Source organism: Poeciliopsis prolifica, unplaced genomic scaffold (genome assembly GCF_027474105.1).
Source record: "Poeciliopsis prolifica strain line A6 unplaced genomic scaffold, Auburn_PproV2 SCAFFOLD050, whole genome shotgun sequence".
In the NCBI taxonomy this organism is placed as follows: Eukaryota; Metazoa; Chordata; class Actinopteri; order Cyprinodontiformes; family Poeciliidae; genus Poeciliopsis; species Poeciliopsis prolifica.
The window spans coordinates 614281-635658 of NW_026562425.1; the positions used below are offsets into that span (position 1 = coordinate 614281).

A 21378-nucleotide genomic window follows, 5' to 3' on the forward strand; every position below is an offset into this window, starting at 1 on the left:
ACCTGAACTTCACTTCTTCTCCTTTTAAAACCAATCAATGTGTTTTTCCTCCAAAGTTTGAAAATCAAACACGCTTCGCTTTGAATCCACCTTCTAGATCTGGTTGTTTTTTTCTATTTTTAGGGCAAAAATATTTTCAGCGGCATGTTTAAGAGAAGTCCGAAGCCTGCAGAGGAGGTAGAATAAAAACTCTGCTGAACATCTTTGTTTCTTCATCCAGATTTTAATCTCTGTTGTGTCTTTAGGGCTCAAATGCGACCAGCAAAAACACAACGATGTTTGGCAGCACTGAAGATCTGCTGGAGGCAAATTCAGCAAAAGTAAAAGAAAATTTAATCAAAATTAAATGTTTGACTTAATTTAGTTTCTCATCACAAATATTCACTTTCTTTTTATATGGAATTATCTTTTGCTGCAGGAGAAAAAGGGAGGACTTACAGGCTTCTTTAAAAAGTCGCCTAAACCGTCTCCGCGCTCCGTTGCTACTGAGGTGATGAAATCATTCAAAGCAGCAAAAGTGTTTATTTGTAAAACTTAAACTGTTCATCTCTGATGTTCAACATATTTATTCTTCTTTAAAATAGACACTTTGAGCTCAACGGGGAAACAATCCTGCCAATATGAAGCCAGATTTATACGTGATATTCATGAAAATATTGAATTTCTATTGGCAGATTATATAATCTGTAACATGGGAAAATATATTTTTATAAGTGAAATAATCTGCCAAAAGAACTCGAACTTTTTTTTAATCAATATTAAGAAATTATTTTCTTAATAAAGTTTCTATATCTTGCTGAAAAGTTACTTATCAATTAGTTTTCTCTCATTTTAAGTTTATAAAATGAGCAATATATTATAAAAAAGCTCACAAATTTCTGAGGTGATTTGGAAATTTAATGTTGAAATGATTTTTCTCTTTTCCAGGATCCGCTGACGAAGCAGCTGTCGTCCAGCTGGGACAGCCTGACTGAGGCTGGGAACGTAAGAGCCAGAGCCTGAAACCTTTGACTAGACCAAACATTGACAATCCCTTTAGTCATTTCTGCTCCTGGAGCTTCACAAAACATGTAGCTTTATTTTCTTAAACTGTTCAGATCTGAGGATTAAAGTGAGTTTAAATCCAAACATTTAAACCAGAGTTCAGATATTTTCTGAGCTTTTTTATGAAAACTGTATTTTACGTTTGTTAATTCACTAAAAATATACAAATATTTGAGTATAATCTCAAGGTTTTGTCTATATTGTATCATTTTGTTTGAATTTTACTTAAAATGATTAAATGTTTCTTTTTAAAGGACGACAGCACCTCTCAACAAGAATTATCAGCCAGTACAGATAATCTTTGTACCACGAAGGTAAATCCCTTAGATTTCACATCTTAACACTTTTTTCCCTCTTAATTTAAACCTTCATGTTTATGAAACAGGAGAAAAAAGCCGGGCTGTCTGTGATGTTCAAACGAACGCCTAGAAATACGGAGCAGCAGGTAAAACAACCTAATTCTATAAATAAATATAAATATTCTGCTACTGCTAGTAACAATCGAAATGTTTAAAACTAATGATTTTAGTTTTAAATCATTAGTTAATTAGATTCATGCCACATGGAGTAATACAAAGACCCTGCTGTTCATGATCAGTTCTGTCTATTTATATTAATGGTAAGTTGAGTGGAAGGAAAAAATGTGGTGGAAAAAGTTGTACAAACAATGTGGCAAACAGAGTTTATAAAGATAAAAAACATTTAAGAGTTTTTGTATTAAAATCCTTTATTGCTCTTTGACAATATTTTTTGGTTTGGGTTTTTTCATTATCTGTAAACCTTGATGATCAAATTAAAAAAAATTTACACCTGAAATTAATTTACATAAGATTTTAGTTTTGACTTTTTGTTGAATTTTGAGAATCTCGAGTTTGATTTGAATTGCAGAAAATAAAATAAAAACAAGTTAATATTAAATAAAATCCTATCCTTTATATAAATCTAAAATTAAGCAGTTTTATGTTCCAGTTACCCGATGATGTTTTTGTTTCTTTTTTTGTTGGTTTGCAGGAAGGTGAAGACGCGGCGCCACCTGCTGGACGCGGACTGAGTTGCAAGAGAAGCATAAAGGAGAAACGAAGAGCAAGTTATTTTTTTCTTTGTCATTTCTAAGTTGCAGAACAATAAACTAAATTTGGAGTTATTTATAGTGACGAAATGTAAAATTTTCTTGAAGTTTTATTTTGTTCTTGTTCACGTTTGATAGGTTGTGTCTTTTCGAGTCAAGAAAACTCTTCCCAGAATGTCCAAAGAGGTATTTTCTGCTTAATGTTGGGTTTGCATATGAAACTGACTTAATTCGTTCCTACAGACAGATTAATTTATTTAACAGTTTTATTTTTTATCTATTCAGGAATCCAGTGAAATGCCTGCTATTGAGGAGAGCGTCGAGATGGAGGATCTGAACTCTCCACAGGTCAGAATAAATTAATTTCCATAAGTTATTAATAAATAAATGATTTATTTTCTCATCTTTATTATAATATTTACATATAACTCCACATCCTAAGCATCTTTAAAGGATTATTTTCTTATTCTGGATTTTATTGCCACAAATAAAGAATTAAAAAGGAGGTTTTTTCAATAGACTGATGGATTCCTTTACTGATTAAAGGATGTTGGAGTTTTTAGCTGAAATTATTTCAAACTGAAAGTTCCTGTTTGACATTATGAACCTTTAAAATGTTTTACTGTTTCTTCCTGCATTATTTCAGTATTGAAACAGAACTTAAACAGCATCTCTGATTGAATGAAAATCCAGATTGTCAGAGCCAAAATATTTTCCTTTTATGAGAATAAGACATATTTGTGTGTTTTTCTGATTGAAAACAAAAGAACCTCCATAAACTTGAACTATTTGTAAATCAGGAGAGCACGGTGGAGGTGGAGCCGGTGGAGATGGCAGCATATCCCACTGAAGAAAGCGTGACCCAGATGGAGCAGGTGGGATTAAACCCAGGGTGTTAAATAACGGAGCAGTTTGTCTCCAGATTAACAGAAGCTTCTGTGTTTGCAGGAGAACAACGAGCTGATGGAGTGGTGGAACTCGGTGAAAGGTTGATATCAGACTGGTTTAAATTGAACATAAATCTGGTTCCGTGTTTGTTTCTTGTTCTCTGATGGATTTGAGCCGCTGGTTTCCAGGTTGGACCGAGTGGAACGAGACCTCAAATTTCCAGGAGGAAGATGAGCAAATGTAAGAACTTCAAAGGAAAAGACTTATTTTACTGGGGATTACATTTACAGGCTTTATTCCTTGTCCCATTTTTTAAAATGTTGCATTTCTCTGTCCATTTGTGCATCCGTCCATTCAGAAGTTTAATTTACAAAAATGATTGTATTAGGGCCAGGATAGAAAAATGTAGAAAATGTATAAAACTACATGAATAAACTCATGATATTACAAGATTTAAGTCACACAACTACAGGAATAAAGTAGAAAAAAATACCAAAATAAAGACAAAATATTATGAGAATAAAGCAAAAAATAATAATAAGGGAATAAAGTTTTAAAATTACAAGAATGGAGTAAAAAAAGAGAATAAAGTTGTGTTATGACTATTCTCACCAAATACTCCGTCATTTCTGAAGACGCTTCAAAAACATTAAATTTACTGAAATCTATAAAGTAGTGATTCAGTCCAAGTGATTCAGTCCAACCATGTGATCAGATTCAAAGTGAGTTGAATACATTTGTTGTTTTTTAAGATAAATTTCAAAATAAGTGTAATATTTTTGATCAGAAGATAACTTAAGTTAAAATGTTCATTTTATTGGCCAAATAACAAAATAATGTGTCAAATCTGCAGTCTTTGATTTATTTGTTCCTGTGAAACTCCTTCCATATTTCCATCTTGATGTTTTGATTTGTATTTTCTGTCTGCAGTGCGATGGAGCAGGCAGCCGATCGAGTTTACATGGCAGCCCGTGTTTTCGTTCACCTTTTCAACCAGCGGGGGGCGTCCTTGCAGCACCACATCCTGGAGCTGCTGTCGATGGCCGACGCCGCAGACGAGTTCCACAAGAAGACGGTGACGGCCGCTGTGGGAGGGGGCGTGGCCAGCGTGGCGGGCAGCGTGGCGACCATCACCGGCCTCATCCTGGCTCCGTTCACCTTCGGGGCGTCGATCATCGTCACGGCGGTGGGGATCGGCGTGGCGACGGCCGGCAGCATCACGTCGGCGACGGCCAACATCACAGACACCGTGCACTCCAACATGGACCGCAAGAAGGTGGAGAAGATGATCCAGGGCTACCAGGAGGAGATCCAGGACATCAGGAAGTGCCTGGAGTTTGTTCAGGTGAGGAAATTATTTTAAAATATCAAAACGGAAACTATTCCCCTGAAAACATGGTGGGAAAAATCTATTAAAAAGTCCATTAAAAACTCTGAAGACCTCCAGAAAACTGAAGAGCAATCGCTTTTCTGGAAATGACACGAAGCTTTTTATGAACTATGTGATGCTGTGATGGAGCCGGCTGCAAACTGTCCAAACAAACAAATATTTTGTTTATTGACACTTTATGACAACTAACTTTTCATCAGGAAATAGCAGCTTCTCTTAAGTAAATTATTCCTTAATGTGGATGAAAAAGTTCCAGTTCTGATTGCAGGTTAATTCATTTTTCCTGCTTTAATTGAAACAATCTGCCAGTTGAACTAGTTTCCTTTTCATCAACACTAGTTGATGAAAAACTATTTGAAGCAACGATAATCGCTTCAAATTATTGTGGAAACAATCTCCTGTATTTTGCTGAAATACAAAATGATAAGAATGTTTTTGCGCTCAAACTTTTCATGAACACTCATGAGTGTTTCCATTAAGATGATTTATTTTCATTTCATTTTTCACATTTCTACGGTTAAAGGAAACGCAGCTGCTAATCGTCTGGTGTTGTTGCTTCCCGTTGCAGGAGGGCATGAACACCCTGGAGGAATGGGATTTTGAGAAATACTCAGAAAGTGCCGCCAAAAAGGCTCTAAACCACAACATCAAACACGTGATGAAGGAGGGCGGCCGGGCGGGGAAAGCCCTCATGATCAACACCGATAAACTCATCAGCACCGTTCAGGTTCTGGGCGCAGCCGGCGGCGCCGCTAAGGCCGTCCAGGCCATCAGCGTCACCACGGGCGTCATGTCCGCCCTCTTCCTCGCCCTGGACATCTTCTTCCTCGCCAAAGACTCCCACAAACTCCACAAGGGAGCCAAGACCAAGTTCGCCGCCAAGATCCGGCAGGTGTGCAAAGACCTCCAGGAAGGCCTGCTGGAGCTGAACAAGGTGAAGACGCAGCTGCAGAAGACGATGGACGGCATCGAGGTGGAGGAGTACGAGGACGTCGAGGAGGTGGAAGACGAGTTTGAGTCCGACCCGAAGAAACTGGCAGAGCTAGAGCAGGAGATTGACTTCCTGGAGGAGAAACTGGACAAAAAGGAGGAAGAGGTGGAGCCGAAGAACAGCAAAGAGACGATGGCGTCGGATATCTTTAAAATAAAGAAAGAGAAGATTGTGGAGAAAACTGAAGAAATTGAGGAGAAAAAGGACGATGAGGAACCAAAGAAGAGCAAGGAGTCGGTGTTGGACATTTTTAAAATAAAGAAAAAGGAAGAGAAGAGCGCGAAGGAACATGAAGTGGAGGAAAAAGAGGAAGAGGTGGAGGCGAAAAAGAGCAAAGAGACGACAGCGTCTGATATCTTTAAAATAAAGAAAAAGGAAGAGAAGATTGTGGAGAAAACTGAAGAAATGGAGGAGAAAAAGGACGATGAGGAACCAAAGAAGAGCAAAGAATCAATGTTGGACATTTTTAAAATAAAGAAAAAGGAAGAGAAGAGCGCGAAGGAACATGAAGTGGAGGAAAAAGAGGAAGAGGTGGAGGCGAAAAAGAGCAAAGAGACGACAGCGTCGGATATCTTTAAAAAAAAAGAAAAAAAAAAGAGGAGAAGAGCATGAAGGATAAAGATGTGGAAGTAAAAAGGGAGGAGGAGGAGCCAAAGAAGAGCAAAGAGTCGGTGTTGGACATTTTTAAAATAAAGAAAGAGAGAAAGGAAGAAAAGAATGCAAAGGAACAAGAAGTGGAGATAAAAGACAAAGGTGAGAAAATATCTGAGAAGGAAAATGAAACGAGTGTGAAAGCAGAAAAAGACGTTTAAAAAAAACAATTTGAGAAAGGAAGCAAGAAAGAGAAAGAAACTGGGACCCAAACGTCACCTGGAAAGACTAAAGAAGAACCGAACAAAACCCCAGAAATCAAAACGAAGCCTGAAAAAGAGCAGAAAGAAACAACAGAAATGCAGAGGAGGAGAAAACCCAGAGGAGAACTGAGACATCAAGGAGACACAGCAGCCGGAGCGAGAAAGACAGAAAAACACGAAACACGAGAAAGGAGGGAGGAGAGGGGAAATCACCACAGAGACAGAGAGAGCTGGAGGAGGACAGGAGGGGAGGAGACGGGACGAAAAGACTCGCATCGAAGCCACAGAGACCAAGAGTCTCCGAGGAAGACGAACCATCGTGTTAGGGAGAATGAAGAGCGGAGCGGCAGAGTGGAGAGCGCCCGGAGACGCTTCGATAGAGCCGCCGGAGACCAGCAGCAAGAGGAGGAGGAGAGGAGAGGAAGTGGCAGGGAGCCGGGGCACAAAGGATCCAGGTCCAAATACTACGCCCTGAGGCACGACGGCCTGAACATCTAAACCAGAGTTTAAAAGAAATGAAAAACTAAACCAAACTTTCAATAAATATGTAATAAATATTTTTTTTTTTAGAAAAGTTGCGTACTGCAGCTTTAAGGGCAGCGGGCTTTTTGACTGACTTAAACATTATGTGTCGACACTGAACTTCTACAAAATACTGAGGCTTTTTAACACTTTAAATTTTAAAGTTGTTTCAGTTCCTCAGAAAAACAGTTTATAAGTAAAAATCATCACTTTTTTTAAAAAATTCATAATATAACAACGGTTTAATTTCAGTTTTAAGAAACGGCACCGGTGAGGTTATATTATGAATCTTCAGACAAATAAAAACCAGAAACATTTTTAATTAGTCTTCAAAGGTTTTTTTTTTTTTTACAATAACAAAGTTTGATCCGCCACAACTATGTTTGAGTTTTTCACTTTTTTCCACTTTTCTCTGAAAATATTGTTTTCAAGACTTTCAAGACGTTTGAGTGAGAAACATGGAGTCTGTTGCTGTTTGTATCGCTGCTGCTTTTGGGGTAAAACTACAAATATTTAAATGCTTATTTGTAAACAAAATGCTGCTTATAGGTTCATATCCTAGTTGTGTTTCTTTTATATTATTTTCACTGTCAGCTGTTTTATATTCGGTTGCTATAAAAACCGACCCAAAGCTTCAACAGGTTGAAACAGGTTTAACCAGACATCGCTTTTTCATTTCAAATGGGATTTCTGCTATTTTAAAATGTTTTTATTCAGTGTTTATATATCCATATATATATAAATTTGTTTTTATATGATGCTGGTTACATGTTTTTTAAAAAATTGTTCGAGGGGTTTTTAATGTCTATGAGCAGTAAAGTAAACGGCCGCTAGGGGGAGCCAGAAAGCTTAAAATTGACGAGACAGACTGGTTGGTGGTTTCTGGGCTTTTCAATGCAAACAGCTGTCAAATGCAGATTATATAAATAATAATTTTAATTTTTTTTCCTAATCTTAACCATGCTAATTCTGAAATTATTTTAACTATTTTCCCCAGAGTTTATTTCTTAAGAGCTAAATAAAACTTGCTCTGTTGATCACCGTCATGTTGCACTTCCTTCTGCCAACACAAGAGGGTGGTGCTGCCCCGCATTTCAAATCACAATCATTTTCAAACATGCGGAAAAATGATCTTTACTTTAACTTAAAATAATGGTAAGAAAATTATTATTTAAATGTAAATTATTTACATTTAATAATTATCTAAAAATCATATCAAAAAAGTTCAGATCAAGTTTAATAAAATATAATTGATCACATCTGTATATCTTCTTTTATGATCTTGTCAAGAAAGCTTCTGAAACAAACCAACCATTTGATCAGATAATCTTATCAGATTATTTTGTTTGTCCTCCACTTTAAAGTCATCTGAACTTCTAATCAGAGTGTGTAAATATGGGCCCTGAAGGAACAAACAGGGGAAACTTTCTTTACATTCAGGTTGGGGCTTATTTACTAAAGGTGATGCTTTTTTTACTTTTTCTTATCTCAGGAAAAGTTTTAGCGCTGCTGCGTATTTACATAACACAGAAGTTTTCCTGCGACTGAAGAAATGCATTCTTTCCAGGAAAACTTGATCGTTTTGACAAAATACCTGCAGGCTGGAACGGCTGGATGCATCCAGTGTTTGATAACTTCATTTTCAGGCGGTTCAGTATTTTCCCTCACAATCTCAGGCCGTTCTGACTGGCACCACGATCAGATTCAACGAATGAAATCAATGTTCCCAGAATAACAACAAACCTAAGAGGAATTTATAACTAATGGGAAGAAAAGTTGGAGTCATGAGACTTAAGATAGTTTCTGAATGTTCTGGCCTCCAACAGAACCAGCATGACGACAGAGATCCACAAGCACACAGTGTTTTTATGTTTATATGTTTAAACCAAACTTACTGGCTTTTGTTTTCCAAGCATGATTTATGATGTTGAGTCAGAATTTAAACTTCTGGTTTTGATTTTTAAGGCATTAAAAAAAGTTAAAGTGTGAAAAATCTGTTTATTTCTAGAAAATAAGATCATTTCTGAGTTTGAAAACCTCAGACATTTTCTAGAAAAACACATGGAAAACTTAGTTACATTTTTTTTTATAACATTTGAAATTCTGAAACTTTCCAAAAGTCAAAAGATTGAAACTCTTCTCTTAGAGAAAAATAATTCCTGTGATTAATCTCAAAATGGTTTTTTTTAGCATTTTTTTCTTTTCAAACTGAGAAATTTTCACGTTTTTTCTAGAAAATTTCTGATTAACCTCAAAATTTCAGTTTTTTCTAGCATATTTTCAACTTTTTAAGATAAAAAAATGTCCTTGTTTTTTAAGATTTCTTGGTGGACACTCACTATTCTTTTTGTATCTACACCGTCATACCTGACGGCCCCTTGCAGAGTAGTAAATATTTTATAAAATTCAGCCAAACTGCCATCATACTAGTGTACATTTTCAATACTTTGACTACTTGGAGGAGCTCACAGATTGTGTACAGAGCTTTAAACTCTCAGCTAAAAATGGTCTGGAGATCATGAAGTATGTGGAAAAAAACAAAATGTCTACATCCTTCATTCCAATATACATACACTATTCAAACCTACGACGCTTCATGGATTTAATGGCAGATTTTGTGTCAGAGACATTAAAAAAACGATCGGCTGGCAGTTTTGCTGCGCCGTATTTAAATCTAAAACCTCTTCCTCGTTCTTTCTTCAAATTCCTTACCTTCAAAAATAAAAAAATTTGTGGCAAACTAAAGAGCTAGTTGCACAATGTTCTGGAACTAAAGTAGTTCTGCACATGTGACAGTTGCAGGTCTGTCACATGTGGTTTTGTTTCTGGCAAAATGTCACATTTCAAAATGAGAGATGATTCCCAGTATGAATCACAGCATCAAATTGTTCTCAAAGACAAAACCAGTTCACTGCACCAAAGACGATTTTACTGAAGTGAAATATTCTCAGAAGAGTCTCCACCCATGAATCCAAAAATAGTCTCCAGTATTAATACTTAATTACTAATACCAGTTTACAAAAAGCAGCACATGATTCAGTTCAAATCAGTTTAATTTGTTTTCAGGCAATTCAGTCATCTAACTAAAAAAGGAAAACAGTTAATTTGTGACAAATAATCAAATTAAGTTAATTCTATTGAGTTAGTTAAGTGTCATATTTAACAAACATTAATGAATCAAATTTTTTGTATTACTTGGAGCTCCATTGTGGGGGGTTTTCGGTGTAGTCCTGTTTGAATCACAATAATGAACTCAAATTACAAAACATTACAGTATAATTTCATTAGTAGCTTAATTAATAAAAGGGAATTCAAGATTGCATCAACTTCTTCAATTTGAGTTAAAAGTTTCATCCAATCAATACAATAAAGTCCAGGGTTTTCCAGAAAGCCCCTTCTTGGGAGCGCCACTGCAAAGTGAAAGGCTTTTTGTGAAATTATACTTTGATATTGGTTTTATTCCATCTTTTAATACATCAACGGAATCAAATTATTCTCTGTTTATTTCAAAGAGTCATGGATGAGCTGGTGACGTTTTTATTTCTCATTAAATAAATTTTTTCTCGTAATTTTAAGACATTCTTTTTGTAAAATTGCATCTTTATTCTCCTGATATTATGGCTACATTCTCGTAATTAAAACGTTTCATACAAACTTTTCAACTTTTTTATACTTTTATTTGGATCTGAACTGCTTCTAAAATCAGTACTTAAAAAAATCCACCTAGCGATTCACAGCCAGTCAGGACTTTCTCCCATTCACTGGGATTCCTCTGGCAAAACTTCAACCGCACCAATCAGCGAATAGAACAATCACATCAATTTCTTAGCTTCATAGGGTCAAACTGGTGCGTCACATACGTCACAACTGAACATTAGCAATTTGGTCAAATTTAAAGCTTCAACAGAATCAACACCTCCAGGAAGAAATTGTTTCTCAACAGCCAGCCTGAGTGGAGAAGTCTGGTTTTTTCCAGGCTAATAAGTTAAGTCACATTCGACGGGCTCTGTGCTGTTTCCTAGCAACCCCCGTCTGTCACCTAGCAACCCCCGCTGAGTGTAAACATGGAGTCGGGCGAGTGTAAACATGGAGTCGGGCGAGTGCGGCCACCAGCAACTTATCTGGATTTTGAGAGACAGGAGGCACTAAAACAAGCTAAAATGTCATCATGTAAGAATGTTTTTGAGCAAAACATGTAATGAACGAGTTTGTGTGGCCCGTAAACCTGTCCTGACATGTTCAAGGAAGCGTAATAGGTCACCTTTAAGGTCGCTGTGAGCTCAATGGGGGTGAAAATGGTCGTAAAACCAGCTGAGACTGCGTCGTTAAAAGCTTGGAGTCGTTACATGAACTTTCTGTCATTAAATAGAGGTGGTGACCTTCGATCTGAAATCCATAAGGCTCCACCCTGCTGTCCAAACACTTTGCCACGAAACGCCAAGATCAAAAACAAAACAGCAGCTCAAGTCTAAACAAATCTCTCTGGTTTCATAAACTAACAACGCTTCATGTTTAGTTAATTACCTCTCATTTAAATTACATCTCAGTGACGGTCAGTGATGTTGACAGCAGCAATCAAATGCATCTACTCTCAATGAAAGGCCTCATTGTCTCGCTTGTCTTCTTTTATTTGCTCTGTTCAAACAATCATAACTGGGTTGGGCCGCAAGAAGTTCTGAGCCGGAAAGCAAATAAAAAAACAAAGCGATCTGTTGAGCTAAGGATCAAAAGCAAGACAAAACTAAATAAAGATAAAACAGATGCATGAGCTTCCCCCACAAAAGTAGCACATTTCAGTCTTAAGTTCAACAATATACAAATAAATAAGAGCTTATCGTTTAGTGAAGAGGCTTTAAAGTTAAACTTTTTTGTTTGTTTCAAAAACATAATCTGTTTATTTTGTGTCTTGTTTAAATATTTTTTACTTCAATGCATTAGCTTAAATTTACATTTTCTATTAGCTTGAATGAAAAAAGTCTGACTAACTGATTAATTTAATCTCCAAATGTATTAAAAAGGCTAATAATGATCTAATCTTGTTTAATCGCTTTAATTCTGTTATCATTGGTGGCTTTAATGCATGTTTTTGTTTACCTCCAGCAGAGCTGCTTAAAGGTGCAGAAACTGAAAATGTCTTCAAAGCCCAAAATACTTTACGAATCGCAAAGTAAAACAGCTGTTAGGTTGCATTTATACAAAAAAAAAAAAAATCAAAATAGTGATGATAAAATAAAATGCAATGCAATAAAAGAATCCCATTTGAAGCTTAAATCTAAAATAATCACCTTTATTAGTTTTCTCTGCCTTCTTGCCTAGAACTGAATAAACACAGATTATTTTTAAAACAAAAATCTGGATCTACGATCAAGGAAATTCATGTTGGGTAATTTTACGAGAAGTTTCCGTAAATCAAAACATCTTCTGAATCCAATCGATGAAAACAAAAAATAATGGTTTGTTTTCTTCCTTCCCAGAAAAACGAAGGAGAAAAAGGGAGAAACATTTAAGATGCTGACTGTGTGGGATTTCCCCCCCCCCCCATTTTTGCAGTAATGTTAACATTTGCAAGATGTTTTACACTGTTTTGTTAAATTCGACTTGTTTTCCTGAGTTTTTCTGGTGACAACAGAAACATGATCCAGTTTTAAGCGCCGATCTCAGGAAATAAAATCGCCTTCAACGTGAATTACATTTTCCTGTCAATATAACGAATTGGTAGATTAAATTGTTTACATTTATTTTAGTTTAAATTGCAGTGCTGGTGGCTGTAAATCCAGATGATGTCATTTGGAAACGTCCAGCATTAGGGTGACTAAGTGAAAAGTCACCTTAATGCTGAGCGTAGCTAGGAAGGAATGCAGCCACTCCTTGTTTGGCATCATGGCACAAACCGTCCAGATTTCTTTACCTGATGACGTCAAAGCCTTAAAAACATGACAGGTGTCGCATTCCAAATGTTATGAACTAATTTTCATGTGGCCCCGTCACTTGAAAAACATTTCACCACCGCTGTCATGCAACCATTGTGTGTTTGATTTGAACTTCCAGTTCATTCATCTGTGTAAATACTGCTTCAACTCTTCACCTTAATGAGCTTTTAGAAGGTATTAGCCCACATTTACATTCTTTAGCAGGGAGCGAGGGCCTTTTTGGGGCCACTAGAGGGATTTTTTGTGGCCCTCCGACCATAATTCAAGAGATAATTTAGGACAAAAATATGATTATGATTAATTTTGGATTAATTCTGTTTTTAAAACAAGATGTTGTTATTGCTTTGACTTAATATTTTAATTTAAAATGTCTTGTTTTCTTTAGTTAGTGGAAAATCAACATAATTGGCAGAAACGAAGGCTTGAAAACATCTGTGCCCAATTAATTCATTATTTCACTTGGTGATGAAGGTTCTACCATAAGTGTTTTGTTTTCAGTAATATTCTAATTTACTGAATGGATTCTGTAATAACGTGTTTTTAAAAATACTTTCCTGCAATGGGGCTCACAGTGGGGCGCGTGGGCCGTTTTGTGGCCACTTAACTGACCTTTTGTGGCCACAATTCAAGAATAAATTAAATTAAATTAGTACAAAACTATGACTTTTAAAATCTACCTATAAAAATGTTAGATGCAACACAAAGTGTTCATCTTTTCCAAGCTTTCTGGATTCCTTCTGTTGTCCGGGTTCTCCGGGCTGACACCGTTTCCTGGGTTTCTTGAGATCTTTTGATTTCTATTTTGAACAATTTCATTTTTTTTTTTCAATTTTTCTGCAGTTCCAGAGTGATGCAAACCTGTTTATTAAACGTTTTATCAGGTTAAAAATATTACCAACATAATTTTCTTACAGTGGAAAGATTTTTTTTTTGGTAGGAATGGAATAGTCAATTGACTTGACAATTTTCTGTAAATTATCTTTTACTGAAAACCTTTCTGTGCTTTTATTTAATTTACTAAACTTGGATTAATACAGCATGCATTTCAGAAGTTTTAACAATTGGGAATAAATTTATCCATCCAAAACTAAAAGAATTTGAAAACTAGATTATTTTCTTTCAATAAAACAAAAGGACAAATTTCTTTTTATGTTTTGGTTTTATCATAAATAACATCCGTTTCAAACATTTTCAGTTTGTTTTCTCAACCCACCAGTGATTTTGGTCCATGTTACAAAAAGTTTGGTCGAATTACCAAAGCATTTCAAACTGACACTTCACTGCAAACACACAAAAACTTACCAAGTTATTTTTGGTCTCGTTTCTAATGCAAAAAGAAATTAGCACACTTGAAATAACTTTTTCAGAAAGACATGGGAGCTTGTTTTAAGTAAATAACTTCTTGATATTGATAACAAAAGAAGTACTAATTCCACTGACAGATTATTTCACTTATAACATGGAAAATATTTAATTTTTTAAATCAATTTCAAGGAATTAAAATAATTTTATATTTCATTCTGAAGTTCATTGAAAGTGAGTTTTGCCTTATTTCAAGTGTACTAAGATTTTTGGACGATAAACTAAACCAAAAATACTTGGTAACATTTTGTGTTTTTACTTTGCTGATGGAGCAAGAAGCAAAATGAAGGTTTACAAGTGACCTAGTTAAATCCAATTAAGATTCTGTGACCTTACACCATAAAAATCTATTCATTGTGTGATCTGAAACTCAACGTCTCATCTGACTAACATCTCAAAACTCCCCTCAGTGGTCAAACTTGTTCCACAGAAACCTGTTTATTCCACCCATAAAACCAAACAAAAGCACACATGTGACATCCTGGTACCCAGACAGGTGTTCCTGCTAAGCCCCGCCCCTTTCCAGGTGGCTGTAGAAAAGCTCCATCAGCATCCCCCTCTGAACAGAACCAGACGATCTGCTGCCAACAACTCCTCCTTGAGCCAACCGTCACATCCAGTAAGTCAAGACTTTGTTTCTTTACAAGAACCGGTTTAGGTTTTTCTACTAATTTAAACATTAAAACTTTAAATCTGATCATTTTTAGTAAACCAGAAGACATAAATTTAATTAAAGTAATTTTATAAAGCTCTTTAAATAAGATTTATGTTTTTGTGATGTATTTCTGTGAAAAAGAACAGAATAATTATAAATCTTATTTTGTTTTTTATCATGTATCTCTTCTCATTAAATTTCAATTGTGTATACAAAGTTAAGACATATTGTAAATTTATTTTTCCATTTTAATGTTGCTTTTTGTCAAATAAAAATTCTCATAACAATTTTTTAACATTATTTGTGTAAATATTTATATTTTCCAGGCAGAAATGGAAAATAAGATGATGCAGGTTTTTGCCACACTGATGGTTTTCCTGGCTCTCAGTTTCCAGCCAGTACTGTCACAGGTTAGTCTATATTATTATTATTATTGTACTGCTAATACTTTATGACCAACAACTTTAATGTACTTGCAAGATAAAAAGATCTCAGTGCAAAAACACAAAATCTTACCTAATCTAATTTTTGGTCTAGTTTCTAGTTCAGATATTTTGGTAATTTTTTACAAAAGACAAAACTAAGTAATAGAAAACCTTCAGCAAGATATAAGTAAATGATTATTTAATATTGATGAAAAAGTTCAGTCTCATTAGTAGATAATTTCACTCATGATATGGTAACAATGTCCTGTTATAAATTAATTAATCTGCCAGTGTTTTATTCATAAATATTAAGGAGTTACTTGAAACAATCTCTTATTTCTTGCTGAAAAATTACTCGTTTTATCTTGAATGTATTAAGATGTTTGCGCTGGAAACAAAGTACACGATATTTGGTAACATTTTGTGTTTTTGCAGAGCTGAACTTACAAAAATGTCTCAAATCCAACTTACTGACACAAATTTACTCAGATCTGGTGGAACTTTTTTTAAAGCATTGCTGTTTGAATAACCTTTAAAAACTCAGAGGGAAAATAGAAAGACTTGACTGATGATGGGGAAACAAACAAAAGCTCAAAATCTTTAGGTTTGGTTTTGTTAAACTGTAACCAATTGTTCACTTGAAGCTTAAGACGACTGAAGAAAGTTATCCATTAGCTTTAACGCTGAGACGTTTTAGTGGCGGAAAACAGAAACATGTTAATTCCATGTTAACTTAATTAACATGGAATTGGTATGTGGTATGTAATTGATATGTAATCTTTCTGTTAAAGCTCCACCAGAAGATTAAAGAATCTGTTGACTGTTTATTGACTTATTGGTTCGTTTTTGTCTTCATAGGTTTCTATTTCTAAAACAGAATGTGGCACATCCAAGCTGTGCGTGCAGAGTCCTGCAAACTGCGACCCTGCAGACAACACCACCGTTTGTCTTTTTGGATCTGCTCGCCCCACAGCGTTAAACCCCCCAAATGGTGTCGACATGGCCTTTGAGCTCAGTGGGAACTCTTCTGGGTACATTGCCGTAGGTCTCACCAACACCGACGCTGTGGTAATTATTATTAGATTTTCAAAAGTACTTCAGAGTAAATGTTTGGGGGAAAAAACATGGAGATACAAAATATTGGTGATAGCTGAACAGTGTGCATAATATATGAGAAGTGCTGAATGGTGCCTAAATTTTAATGGTTGCAAATATTTCAATGAACTTTTCTGCAACATCCTGTTTCTGTTAGCACAATTCTTTATTTTGTACTTGCATTGGTATTTATGGGCTTGAAATGTAACATATTAAGTAGAATAGGTAAATCTGTCTAATCAATTTAGTCAGAGAAAAACTTACTTTGATTTATGTTTGCTTATGTGTGAAGGTAGAATACATAAAGTATATGGTAGATTTTTTTTCCAAAACTCTCTTTAGGATTTGTGCCAATATTTTATTATTGCTTATACATTCTTGTTTATTTACTTACATAAACTATATTCTTGTTTGCAGATATGTAAAAGAAATTGTAACTTCAAAGATTTAAAAAATATTGTCACAACCTTTTCATCCAACTATATTTATTAAAATTATTATTTAAAAAACAAACAGCTACAAGATGGGGACAACTTTGACTTTTTGGTTAAAACAGTAACTTTACATTTTAAAATCATTTTTATCATTTTATAATACTAGCTAGCTGTCACACCATTTAGCTAAATAACATTTAGCTTAGTTTAGCTAATTTTATTTTCGCTTAGTCTCATCAAAGTTAACCAGATTGTCTTAACTAACATCAAAATTTAGCTAAGCTAAGCTTACTTTAGCTTGATTGCATTTATTTATGCTGCGTTTAGCTTCACGTAGCTTAGCTTACATTAAATGGATATATCTTAACATAATTTAAGTGAGTTTAATAAAATTAGGTGAAAGAAATATTATGTCAAATGATGGTGAACAGTAAGTTAAACTGAAGACAAATTAAACAGTCATATCTTTGTACAACATTCATAATTTCTGACTGAAATGTTGCAATGCTTCTCTCCACAGAACATCATGCTTTTTGTTTGCGCTCAAAACAGTTCAAACGGGACTTTCTTCAGCATGTCGACGATTAGTAACAATGGAACCCTGAACAGTACTCTAGCGAAGGTAAGACTTAACTTTTAACATCGCGTCGTTCCTAGAAAACTACTTGAATAAAATTTTTATGGAGAAAAAGTTAAGTAAGAGTATTCACAACTCATAAAATATTATGTGAACGGCATTTATTAACTTAAAATGTATTTATTTTACGTGTAAATGTATTACACGTAAATTTATTACATGTAAATTTATCTACTAGATCTTATTCATATATTTTTTTTTTGAATTATTCATGACTCTGACTTCAAATTTTCAGGCTATGACAAATGTTAAAAACACTGTCAATGGTACCAACATCAAGTGTACATTTAATGTCGCTGGTCTGAATGCCACCACCGACACTGGACTCCTCAGGGCCGCCGATACCACCTATAGAATGGTCATCGGATCTGGACCACTGGATGGAAGTAAGAGGACAAACATATATGTGTATACATATCTTTTTTTTACATGTTTAGCTGTTTCAAGTTTAATGAATGATAGAAATTTACACGTTTGAAGCATGGATTAAAAACAATTATTTTCTTTTCAGGTGGACTTGGACGTTTCACCATTGATGCACGCAGTGAGGCTATAGATCTTTCCAACTTCCTAAACTCGACAAACACCACAGCAGCACCATCAGTATCACCATCAGGGGCCAACCGTCCTTTCTACTCTAATGGTAAACTATGCACAGAGCTAATGAATATTTAGATCTACATATTCCTACATTCAAAATAATCATTTTGTGTAGTTACCCAACATCCAAAGACTCTATCTTATCTTTGATCATTTCCAAATAATACATATGAATACTCTTCCCAGGGATCAGGCTTTATGCATGTTTCACCATCTCAAATTTAAGATATTTTAAGACCATTATGAATGAAATCTAAGACCTATATCAAGACAGAAATGGAAAAAAAAATCTTTTGTATCTCTTGGCAGAAGCTTAGCAACGACAAGACCGAAAAAAGCTAGCAAGCTAGCAAATACTAGCAGCTAGTTAGCGGTATCTTTATCCGCCTTGAGTCATGCAATGAAGATGCCGAACCATTTCCTGATAGAAAATTCCCAGGACACAAGATTAGTCCTAACATAACACAATTGTGATTTTTGCATTAGAGACCAACTTACGTGTTCCTTAATTAATTTAAGACATTTTAAGGCCTTAACTTCTAACATAAATTTAAGACTTTTTGCGTTTTTCCTTTAAACTCCCAAAATTTCTGCTCGACCAAAAGAAAATGGTCTCTTATTTAGATTTTAAAAAGTCCTCCGATAAGAGCAGATAAATCCACATTTCACAATAAACAGTTTGAAACTGACATAATTTTTTTTTGTAATTTCACATTACCTTCTCTAATTAACATGTCTTTCTGTTTTTCTCCTCCAGCTGCGCTGCCTCTGGTCAGCTTCCTCACACTGTCCATCCTGACGTTCGCCTGATCAAACCCAGAGAAGAAAAAGCTGTTATAACCCCATAAAGACACAGTGAAGGGTGCTGCTATAAAATGCAGCAAAAACTGAGTGTCATACTGTTTATGAAGTGTTTTTACAAAACTAATTCAGAGATGAATACATTATATTTTGCACTGTTTGTTCTAAACACTTATGAGATGAAGAAACTAATAGCTCAGGCTGTGCAAACGATCTAAGGTATATATTTTTAATAATGTAGACATATCTATTGACACAATTACTATCTTTAAATGCTTTTATTACTGTGTGAAATGAAATGTGAGCAGGTCTCGTCTGTTTCTTAAATCTGTCATCTTTATGGGAGCCCATCCCAGCTCAGGATTGTCTTATTTTCATGAAGTAAATAAAATCATCTGTCAATTAAAACCAGAAGATCTCACGACAACAGAAAACGACTAAAGTGAAAGCAAGATTTCAATCTTGTTGGATGTCAACCAACAATGTGGATCTTATCGTCAAAAGCGCCAGATGTCATGGTATGGCTAAAGAAAATAAGCCACTTGGTACAAGTTGATGCCTTTTGTTGGTATGTGAGAAGATATGAGATAGTTGAAGCCCGACAGAATGACAAAGCACATTTTTATGAGCATTCTGATTTGCTTTGAGATATGTAAGAAACTTACTGCAATGTGAAAGCTTGAGACATTTAGCAAAGACCAATGGAAAAATCAGGAGAAAATGTTGAGAACCACATCACGGTTTTTCTTTATAAACTATTTTTTGACAATAAACATATTAAATGAGTATTTTTGTGCATTTATCTAAATGAGTACATAGTTATGTTTTATCATCACCAAAAATATGGATTAATGTCTTAGCTGGTTGTCTCTGACCTTTATTCATTAGTATGGCAGATGCTCGAACTTGGAGCCCTGCGGTGCCCCAATTGTTCATTTTAGTTAAGTTAATTTGTATAAAACATTTCAGCAACAAAGCCATTGAAAGTGCTTTACATGATAAAAACTACAAATATTACATTACAGTAGAAAAATAAAAAGAAGTAATGCAATGTTGTAATTCAGAGGACACTTTATGATGTTGCAGCTTTTATGAATAAAACTAAAAATTATTAAGTTATCGTTCCAGATCAGAGGAGCATAAAAACCCAAAGCTAAATTCTCTAGTTTTGGTTCCTGGGATGCAGACTAGAGTAGAAGCAGAAAAACTGAGCCATCTGAAAGTTTCATCCAACAGAACTTTAATGTTTTTTAGTGCTCAGTCACTGGGTGATTTATAAACTAACATAAGTATTTTAAAGTAATCAGTGCAACTACAGATAAACACATGGGTGAGTTTCTCTACAATTTGCATTGTTGATGTCAGTCCTTTAGCCCTTTAAATGTTCTCCAGGTGATAAAAGGCTGACTTTGTAACCATCTTTGTGTGGCTCTGAACTTTCAGGTCTGAGTCAATCACTAGTTTCTAAATAAATTAAGCCGTGTGCAGGTAATTCCTCTTTAGTAGATAATTGGTTCAAAAATTATTCAATCAAACTTAGCAATTTGGTTTGCTGCTGCTTTCTACTTTATTCTTGTTTTGTAAAAAAAATTGACTGCAATAAATGTGATTAATGTATCTCAAACTTGAGACTCGTTAAAAATTATTTAAGATTTTAAACATTATAGGTTTATAATACACACTAAGAATAATTAGTGGACAAAAGTTTGGTTTAAAACACAATTTTAACAAGTTTTGGGAGTGTTGACATCTCAAAACTCTCAAATAGTAGTTAGATATACAGCATATCTTTGCAAAAAACAATGCATTTATCAGATAGTAAGATGTTTTTTCTAGTTTGTGACGTTTATCATCTGATTCTAACCTTCTAAATCAAACTCAATGCCTTATTTTCCTTTAAAAAAATACCATACTGTTGGACTGTTTTCAGGCATCAGCACCACTGAAAACTTTGATTTAATAACATAAAATAATTGCACAACAGAGGACATTGTGCAACAATAGTTTCTGGGCTATTCTACCAAACAATGTGTTATTGTTTCAGGGCTTAACACAACCAATCTATCTTGGTTATAAAAGATAAAAGAAATATGTATTTGTATTTTTGTCATACTGGACCTGTAACTTAGCAGAGTAGGTGAAAAAATGCAAATGAGAAAAATAAGGCACGTTTTAAAAATGTTCAATGGTACCTTTTGATCGGTGTGTTTCGAAACCATTTCTGCTCTTGACACCTCCCTCCATTTTAAAGGTACTTACATAAACAATAGATTCATTGTAATCCTTTGTTGGAAGTCTAACATGTACATCAGGAAATGTGGGGGATGTTTAAACGTCTCCATTGTTTTCTTTTTTAATAGGCTTTCAGTACTTCAGCATTTAAGTTCCATCAACATGTCAAACCTGTTTTGGGTCATTCTCTGAATTCCGTGCATTTTGTGTCTCACAGGTTTATCTCAAAGATTTTCATAAAATGCAAACAACATTTTGAGAAAAATCAAGAAAAGGAAAAATCCATGTGTCTTGGTAATATAACATGCAAAAATATTTTTAAAAATTATGTTTTGAAAAATTTTATGGGTTGTTGAAGCTTAGAGGTCAGGCAAATGAGCATGTCCCCACTGACCAATGTCAATGTTTCACTGAATATAAAACAAACAAAAAACGTTATTTCTACTATT

General features: G+C 34.9%; 2 protein-coding genes across 2 annotated transcripts; both read left to right on the top strand.

Moving 5' to 3' along the window:
• Nucleotides 1-144: 144 nt before the first annotated feature.
• Nucleotides 145-6734, top strand: LOC129377944 (uncharacterized). The gene is made up of 15 exons (XM_055058166.1): nt 145-177; nt 246-320; nt 419-490; nt 928-984; nt 1299-1358; nt 1430-1489; nt 2056-2127; nt 2252-2299; nt 2399-2461; nt 2914-2988; nt 3062-3101; nt 3190-3241; nt 3932-4346; nt 4960-5519; nt 6455-6734. The coding sequence occupies exons 1-15, from the start codon at nt 145-147 to the stop codon at nt 6732-6734; spliced, it is 1962 nt and encodes a 653-aa protein (XP_054914141.1).
• Nucleotides 6735-10822: 4088 nt separating this feature from the next.
• On the top strand, nt 10823-19483 carry LOC129377945 (uncharacterized). The gene is made up of 8 exons (XM_055058167.1): nt 10823-10928; nt 14461-14669; nt 15032-15115; nt 15989-16198; nt 17180-17281; nt 17532-17682; nt 17808-17939; nt 18654-19483. The coding sequence occupies exons 1-8, from the start codon at nt 10823-10825 to the stop codon at nt 18704-18706; spliced, it is 1047 nt and encodes a 348-aa protein (XP_054914142.1). The 3' UTR covers nt 18707-19483.
• Nucleotides 19484-21378: the final 1895 nt, after the last annotated feature.

Bases quoted from the DNA above. Each gene is read 5' to 3' on its own strand.
- LOC129377944 (XM_055058166.1), top strand. From the start codon at position 145: ATGTTTAAGAGAAGTCCGAAGCCTGCAGAGGAG. The intron at 1,490-2,055 runs GTAAAACAACCT...GTTGGTTTGCAG, and splicing joins CTAGAAATACGGAGCAGCAG to GAAGGTGAAGACGCGGCGCC. The intron at 2,128-2,251 runs GCAAGTTATTTT...CACGTTTGATAG, and splicing joins GCATAAAGGAGAAACGAAGA to GTTGTGTCTTTTCGAGTCAA.
- LOC129377945 (XM_055058167.1), top strand. From the start codon at position 10,823: ATGGAGTCGGGCGAGTGTAAACATGGAGTCGGGCGAGTGCGGCCACCA. The intron at 16,199-17,179 runs GTAATTATTATT...TTCTCTCCACAG, and splicing joins TCACCAACACCGACGCTGTG to AACATCATGCTTTTTGTTTG. The intron at 17,940-18,653 runs GTAAACTATGCA...TTTCTCCTCCAG, and splicing joins CCGTCCTTTCTACTCTAATG to CTGCGCTGCCTCTGGTCAGC.